This window comes from Oncorhynchus nerka, linkage group LG9b (assembly GCF_034236695.1).
Source record: "Oncorhynchus nerka isolate Pitt River linkage group LG9b, Oner_Uvic_2.0, whole genome shotgun sequence".
Taxonomy (NCBI): domain Eukaryota; kingdom Metazoa; phylum Chordata; class Actinopteri; order Salmoniformes; family Salmonidae; genus Oncorhynchus; species Oncorhynchus nerka.
The window spans coordinates 29,884,808-29,893,141 of record NC_088424.1 but is presented as its reverse complement, the minus strand read 5'-3'; the positions used below and the strand labels follow the sequence as shown (position 1 = coordinate 29,893,141).

The following is an 8,334-nucleotide window of genomic DNA, read 5'->3' as shown; positions in this document are numbered from 1 at the left end:
GATGATCAAATCATAGACATACATTAGACCTACGTCATTCAATCAAACACATGACCATTTTGATTTGGCAACCTGTGTGCCTGTGCATTCAGCATTATCAGTCTAGTTATTATTGAAAACCATAATAATCCAAGGTACATTAGAATGAGTGTGATGAAATGGGTTAATATTGTTTTCTGACTGATTTTCTAAAGTAATATTGTCATACACAACACTTAATAATTTGTATTTATTTCACACACTATTGTTGATGAATATGTTCCAGTGCACTCAACATTGGGAGAGAATGACTTATAACATAGATGGGTAAAATTTCAGCAGCTTGTAGACAATAATGCCTTAAATGCAGTTCCATCAAAGTTATGATTATAGGCCTACTGCCCAATTACTTACTCTGTATAAACAATTCAGCCATTAGCTGTGGGAGACCATTTTATTACAGAATATCAATTTATTAAGCTTCTATCAGAAAACAAAAATCACATAAGGATCTCTTTTGAGATCCTGATTTAGGTAGATTTAGGTAGCCTCTCCTATTTTCAGGTCACAGGTCACTACCACCTATTAGGGGGATGCTTTATTGCACTCATAAGTAAAGGCCATTTGACAATAGTAAGGTGCAACACATTTTTCATTGGTAAAATACAATACATAAAGATTTACTATGCAGAAATCGCAAAAATTACAATAGTTTGTCCAATTTCAGTTTATGTGACAAAACAAGCAAGTATCGTGTAGAGAATCATTGTACCGTCTAAACTGCTGTGAAATGTATTTTCACATAGGCAAAAATATTGTATGTTCAGCTGTTTGAAGCGGGTGCACAAAACCGAAAGTAAAAGTCACAAAAATGAAACTTAAAAGTGGAAAGCATAGAAATAGTGCACATAGAACAGATCTACAGCTAGACTTGCTGTCAATGAGTGACATATCGATTACTCACATTTCTATGTGAATTTTGTCAGGTCACCCAAAAAGTTACACATTGCAGCTTTAATAATAGAGTGAATCTAAATAATCTAATAATCAACCAATAAAATAAAACAAATACAATAAAATACCCTTCAAAGGAAATCCAGAAAAGCATTCAGAGTGACGATTGGAATAGTGGTGGTTGAGCAAGACCTGTGTCCTAATAACAGCTGGCTGTCTTGTACCAACACAGTCACTTCAACTCAAACTACCCAATAGGTAGTCGCAATTGCCAGGTCGCAATTGTAAATGAGAACTTGTTCTCAACTTGCCTACCTGGTTAAATAAGGGTGAAATAAATAAAATAAAAATAGCCTTCGCTGATCCAGAGCATGTTATATAGCCCTCAAACTCAAAGCCAGTTTCACTGTATTTTTTAATTGTTCCCCTTTAATCAGAGGCTGGGACAATAGGTGCATGCAATTAATTGTCAGGTAGAATAGAACCAGCAGGCTTCGGATCTCGTGGGGTAAGAGTACCCGTTTTATAGCATCAAATGGCTGTTTGCTCCTCATTTGATAACCAGATGTAACTAACATCCAATAAATATTTCATACAACATCCTGTGACCTATCCCAAAATATTGTTCTCCTAAAATCTAAAACATTTTTTTTTAGAATGTGAGTTTCCATTACCAATTGTCCTCGTCAACCACGTACCTTCAACAGACTTGCATTCACAATAATCTCATACGTCATGTTTTGTGTGTCACTAAGATGCAATACCATCTCAGGTAGTTACAGTTGGCTCATATCTATGTCTCATCAAAGTGACAACACTCAGGAAACACACACATTTTGAGGATATGGAGACTCAAAACTGAGTTGAGGTAAGGCATGGCATCTTCGTCTAAAAAGAGTGCAGTAGACATTCTTGGTGAGTGAGAATTCCTTAAAACTACCTAGTACATTAAGAGGTGTGTTATATGTGGGAAAGGTGTAGATATACAACTTATGGCAAACTGAGGTAATATTAAGGGGACGTACAAAATATAAATCCAAAAGAGTCCATATTCATTTATCAGGTTATTTGTGTTGAACTGCAGTCTGCTGTTGCAAAGCCTTCAGTTCTTCTCTTGGCTTCACAATGTAGTCTTTGTACATGGAATAAATGACACCTGAAAAACAGAGGGAAGAAAATGTTAAATGAAGATAATTTCCAAAACTGGTACATAAAACATTACACTGTATTGGAGCTGCTGTAACTATTAAATAGGAAAGTGTACATAATTTCATACGGTATACTTTTTCATGTAACATAGCAACATAATGACGACATCTGCATCGTGAGAGGCTTTAAGACTAGTTTACATCTAGAATGAAAATGTATCAAAATAACAGTTTCCACATCCTGTGCGATCTGATCAGTAGCCAAATCTGTTTTGGGACAGATACATTTCACCAGAAACCTTACAACACTGTGCTAAAATATTTCAATTTGGCATGTGCCAGAAAACTGGTGCCTGCAACGTTAAATAACATTACAACCTCATCCAATCACAATGTGGACACATGACACATTTAAAGGTCATGTCATCAAATACAGATTTCAAGTTTAATACCAGTGGGGTGTTCCAGAAAGCAGGACCATTAAGTTACCAATCGAACTTTGATAAATATAGCTCTTGATTTTCTAAATGATTTAGAATGCTAAACTTGAATATGGGTTATCGAGTCAATTATTTAAAGTTTATATTTCTAAAAAATATTAAGTTATTTCATTTTTGGGACAGTTTGCTACCTGGCTTACTTATTGATCCTGCTGTCTGGAACAGCCCCTAGGTGTCAACAGGGTCCAACAGCCTGTAATACTATACATACCAATGGTCATAGCTCCCACCACGAATCCTTGGGCCATAACACGCATGTGGATAAGGTGCACTGACATCTTCATGTCTCCACGGCTCTTCAACTTGTAAAGTCTGTAGCCCACAATGGAAAAGAATCCTGCCATTCCTTAAAAAAAAAAAAAAGTTAACTTAGTAAACAAGATAAAGGATGACTGGACATATAGGACAATGGCAATTGAAGACATACAGTCAATATCTACATCAATAAAAAACAACCAATTTTCAGTTCCATAAAGGTGCATGAAAAAACTATGATGATATGGGCTACAGGTGTGGTTGTGTGTGCTGTGTATATAAATGATTGGTAGTATACACTAGATGACTGACATGGGGCACTGTTTTAAAGCCACCATCTTGGCAATCCCCCACCGTCATAAAAAATATTTGAGTTGCAATGGAAATTACTTTGTCAATGTCTACATTTGTTTTTGCCATGTTCATTCTATTACAGAGACTGCATACTTTTACATATTATGTGAGCTAAAAATAATTTAAACATTTTCCTTAAAGTATAATTTTTATAAAGTTCTAATGTTACTGTCCGCACTACAACAACAAAATACTTAATACATGTAATTTTGTCCTTGAAACATTGAAATCATTCCTATGGAGACTGCTTCTTCTGGGGAGTGCCAATATGGCCAATACATTGCATCAGCAATCCAGGGTTTACATACAACATTTTATACTACTCACCTATTGGGACAAAAGGATTCTCCTTCACCTTTCGCATAAACTTAGATTCTTCTTCATCATAGGCAGACATCTTGGCTGAAACCAGAAAAGTATAATTACTCAGAGGTACTGTACTTTATAACATAAATCTACCAAAGACGTTATTCACAATGATTGTCTCACTACATCAACGACACAGATAATTACATTAAATAGGCTATTAGCAGTCATACTATTGGAAAATATTGGGACATACTTATAGGTCTCAGTAGGCCTATTTGAGCTTGTAAAACCTACAACACCAAACGTAATCAATAACTTAAAGTAGAAGTTCAGATATCAGTAACATGGTGTTCTCTTGGGAAATACAGTAAAACGTCGACTTATTTCAAGGACTGTCAGGATGTAACCTAGTAGTTAATATCAGATATTAAAGCAATGTGATAATTGAATACAGAATAACTTTTGGCCTAGCTATATAAGACTTCCCACGTCAAGGACACTTTTGAATGAAAGTCAAAGGGAACTGTTTCATAGTAAATATCACTTGTGATACCCTAAATAAAGACAACATCCGACATTAGAATTAACATTTATTCTTACCGTTTTGTCAAACTTCTATTGGAGATAATGGATCCGGACTGATTCTGTATGCGCTACACACCAAATAGACACCGCGCTGTCCTTACATCGAGCTACTCAAACAGCAGTCCAAAATTAAGTAACATTTTCACACACGTGACGTAGGCTGTCTTTTTCCATTGAATTATCTCACACGTTTAGCCAATAAAAACCTCTCAACCTTTTTAAATTAATTTGTTCAATCTCTTGATTATTATCCCTTGTACATTTTATTATGGCCTTTCCCTGGAAAATAATAAACTCGAGTTGCAAATAAACTAAATCGTTCACAGAAGAAAATCTGTATGAATTGTAGTTCGGGGGGAATGACAAAATCGGTTTTGACGGAGCATATACCTCCAAATAAAACGTGTTTAATTCCATGATATACACATGTGTATGTATGTATTTAAGGATAAGAGCATACATTTTATTTTTGAGCTACTTACATTTTAAACGTCGTCTTAAAGTTTATTGGAACGCCATTTCCCAGAGTGCAAAACTAAACAGGTGGGGAGGGGGGGTGTATTAAAATAGCTTGTCTCATCCAATGTGCGCATTCCCCACGTGCTAGAACAGAATGTGCGCAATGTGTTATTTTGGATCTCGTGCTGTGAATCGATTTGCATGAAATGATTATCTTATACAACTCAAATATCTATCATAGGTTTATAGACATTGATAGAATTGACTAAAAACACAGGTGGTTATAGACATTGATAGAATTGACTAAAAACACAGGTGGTTCATGTTTTAAATATTTAAAATAATAAACGTCTATACCCTATCTATACATAAACTAGATTCTATTAGGTCTATAGAGGTATAGGTCTAGAGGTAAATCGTTGAGTCGTTGAGTTCAACAGCTGTATTTTGAGGTTCCATTAAGAGCACAAAAAAACAACAGGATTTTACATAACCTCTTATACGTAAGAGGAAGAGGGAATGACAAATACCAGGAAACAGAGGAATGCCTTCTTACTTCAGACAAACTGCTTACTTTGTCATACATATAGTGCTTATTACTTAAATGGAACAGAACTTTAACTACTGGCTTTTAGGATTTCAGAAACACTTTTTTCCCCAGAGGTAAGCCTACCCTACTGCATGCATAAAACATCATAGAGGAAAGTTGTTTCTTCTTTTTGACAGTATATCATCTGTCTGACGTCTGTATTTCACATTTCTCCTCCTTAGATATACAAGAGGATAATGGATTTAAACATCCCCGAACTGAGTGATGACTATAATTACAGCCATTATTATGACTATGGAGATGAACCATTGGACAGCTTTGGACTTTGTGAAAAGGCACACGTCAAAGTATTTGGAAGAATTTTTCTACCCGTCTCTTACATTATCATTTGCACCCTCAGCATTATAGTAAATATACTTTTTATTTCAACTTTAATCAAATCCAAACATCATAGAAAAACATTTCCTATGAATATGGCAATTTCTGATATGTTGTTTGCATTAACACTCCCTTTTTGGGCAGTGTATGCCCACAATGAATGGATATTTGGCAATGATTCCTGCAAGACAGTTACTGCGATTTACATCACTACTTTGTACAGCAGTATCCTGTTCATCACTTGTATAAGTGTGGATAGGTATTTAGGTGTAGTATGGACTCTTTCCAGCTGGAACCACTGTACACCTATGGAAAACACCTTAGTGAGCTTTGTGGTGTGGAGCCTCTCCATCTTAGCAGCAGCTCCACATTGGACCTTCGTTCAGGAACAAGAGTTTCACGGCCAGAAGATTTGCATGTACCCTTTTGGAGAGGAAAATCACTTGCCTCTGTGGAAGATTCTCATGAAGTTTCAGCTGAACGTCTTTGGGTTTCTCACACCTTTTCTGATCATGCTCTTCTGCTACCTGCGAGTCTGCTGTGCTGTAGCGAAGGTTAAAGTGGGACCGAGACGAAAGAGTCTGAAATTGGTCATGATAGTTGTTGTGGTATTTTTTGTGTTATGGTTCCCGTACAACACTGTGTCCTTTTTACACTCCTTGCAACACTTGCATGTGATTTCTAATTGTGCCACAAGCCTACATCTGGATTTCGCCATTCAGGTTACAGAGGTCATTGCCTATAGCCATGGTTTTGTAAATCCCATTGTGTATGCCTTTGTCAACAAGAGGGTTTGGAAGGGCTTTGCTACAATGTGTGGGGGGAAATGCAGAAGAAGAACCAGTGATGAATATGTGCTGGAGTGCTCCGATAGCACAAAGTCCATGTCAGTTCAGAGTGGAGTGATAGAGTTACAAGCAGTTCAGAGCTACCTAGAGAATAATACTCAACCAACAAACACAGAGCGGAGATAATCCTCCATAAGATTTGAAATGGCTTTGCACAAATAACTGTTTACATTATAACATGTTAACTATACCTGGGAAGTTAAGTGGATTATTTACAATCAATCTTTATTTACAGTGTGTTTGTGTCCTTCTATTCCTTGTTTTCATATACAGTATATCATTGTACAAATAGGGGGGGGGCTATATTGGCAAAATACATGACAATAAAGATGTTTAATAGTTGAGCAGTTGTTTTGCTATCACACAGTGTACTGAATAAAATAAAGTCACTCAGCATATGTGTGACACCAGTTAAATCTCTTGGCAATCTTACAAGGATAAAGTGGTGTCCTCCCTTCCTGTAACTCATAATTTCATGCCAGTACAGATTTTTTTAAAATCAGTGCTATGTACAGTGCATTTGAAAAGTGTTCAGACCCTTTGACTTTTTCCACATTTTGTTACATTACAGCCTTATTCTAAAATGTATTAAATAATTTTTTCCTCATAAATCATAAATAAAAAAAACAGGTTTTTATAAAACAAAAACAGGTTTTTAGAAATGTTTGCAAGTGTAAAAAACAGAAATACCTTATTTACATAAGTATTCAGATCCTTTGTTATGAGACTCAAAATTGAGCTCAGCTGCATCCTGTTTCCATTGATCATCCTTGAGATGTTTCTACAACTTGATTGGAGTCAACCTGTGGTAAATTCAATTGATTGGACATGATTTGGAAAGGCACACACCTGTCTTTATAAAGGTCCGACAGTTGACAGTGCATGTCAGAGCAAAAACCAAGCCATGAAGTCGAAGGAATTGTCCGTACAGGATTGTGTCGAGGGACAGATCTGGGGAAGGGTACCAAAACATTTCTGCAGCATTGACGGTCCCCAAGAACAAAGGGGCCTCCATCATTCTTAAATGGAAGAAGTTCTGAACCACCAAGACTCTTCCTAGAGCTGTCCACCCGGATAAACTGTGCAATCGGGGGACAAGGGCCTTCGTCAGTTCCTCTGGGAAGATGGGAGAACCTTACAGAAGGACAACCATCTTTCAGCACTCCACCAATCAGGCCTTTTTGGTAGAGTGGCCAGATGGAAGCTACTCCTCAGTAAAAGACACATGACAGCCCGCTTAGAGTTTGTCAAAACGCACCTAAAGGACTCAGACAATGAGAAACAAGATTCTCTGGCCTGATGAAACCAAGATTGAACTCTTTGGCCTGAATGCCAAGCGTCACGTCTGGAGGAAACCTGGCACCATCCCTGTGGTGAAGCATCCTGCTGTGGGGATGTTTTTCAGCAGCAGGAACTGGGAGACTAGTCAGGATCAAGGGAAAGATGAACAGAGCAAAGTACAGAGCAAGTCCTTGATGGATACATGCTCTAGAGCACGCAGGACCTCAGAGTGGGATGAAGATTCACCTTCCAACAGGACAATAACCCTAAGCACACAGACAAGTCTCTGAATGTCCTTGAGTGGCCCAGCCACAGCCTGGACTTGAACACAATCTAACATCCTCTGGAAAGACCTGAAAAAAGCTTTGCAAGGAGTCTGAATACTTTCCGAATGCACTGTATCTAGGTAGAGGATATCTACCATATTCAAGGGATATATGTATAAAACTGCTAAAAATCTCAATGTAGTCTACTGCATCAGATTTTTAAAATTTTGTTTAAAAGTCATTTGTAACAGACTAATCCCGAGGAGGTACTTCGAAAGGTCATAGTGGTAAGAAAGCAACTTTGACCCATCAGACTTTCCACCCCAATTCCTGCCAGGACAGAACACAATCACTGAAAAGTAGACCCAATTGAATAACTCTAAAATATCTCCTAGAAGACTGTCAATAATATGCAAACAACATGGACCATAGTACTGTGACCCCTAATTCCTGACAGCAGGACAAGAC

The 8,334-nt window shown here is 37.3% G+C and overlaps 2 protein-coding genes across 2 annotated transcripts; one reads left to right on the top strand and one right to left on the bottom strand.

Moving 5' to 3' along the window:
* Positions 1-215: 215 nt before the first annotated feature.
* Positions 216-4,222, bottom strand: higd1a (HIG1 hypoxia inducible domain family, member 1A). The gene is made up of 4 exons (XM_029642943.2): positions 4,100-4,222; positions 3,518-3,592; positions 2,793-2,927; positions 216-2,089 (listed from the first exon to the last, which is right to left on the bottom strand). The coding sequence occupies exons 2-4, from the start codon at positions 3,585-3,587 to the stop codon at positions 1,998-2,000; spliced, it is 297 nt and encodes a 98-aa protein (XP_029498803.1). The 5' UTR covers positions 3,588-3,592; positions 4,100-4,222; the 3' UTR covers positions 216-1,997.
* Positions 4,223-5,071: 849 nt separating this feature from the next.
* Positions 5,072-6,735, top strand: LOC115114572 (atypical chemokine receptor 2). The gene is made up of 2 exons (XM_029642942.2): positions 5,072-5,206; positions 5,315-6,735. The coding sequence occupies exon 2, from the start codon at positions 5,330-5,332 to the stop codon at positions 6,443-6,445; it is 1,116 nt and encodes a 371-aa protein (XP_029498802.1). The 5' UTR covers positions 5,072-5,206; positions 5,315-5,329; the 3' UTR covers positions 6,446-6,735.
* Positions 6,736-8,334: the final 1,599 nt, after the last annotated feature.

What these genes read in the sequence shown, in the direction of transcription:
- higd1a (XM_029642943.2), bottom strand. Translation starts at nt 3,587, where the DNA reads ATGTCTGCCTATGATGAAGAAGAATCTAAGTTTATGCGAAAGGTGAAG. An exon ending in GAATCCTTTTGTCCCAATAG is followed by an intron (nt 2,928 to 3,517) that starts GTGAGTAGTATA and finishes TTTTTTTTTAAG; the next exon opens with GAATGGCAGGATTCTTTTCC. An exon ending in GGTGGGAGCTATGACCATTG is followed by an intron (nt 2,090 to 2,792) that starts GTATGTATAGTA and finishes TCTGTTTTTCAG; the next exon opens with GTGTCATTTATTCCATGTAC.
- LOC115114572 (XM_029642942.2), top strand. Translation starts at nt 5,330, where the DNA reads ATGGATTTAAACATCCCCGAACTGAGTGATGACTATAATTACAGCCAT.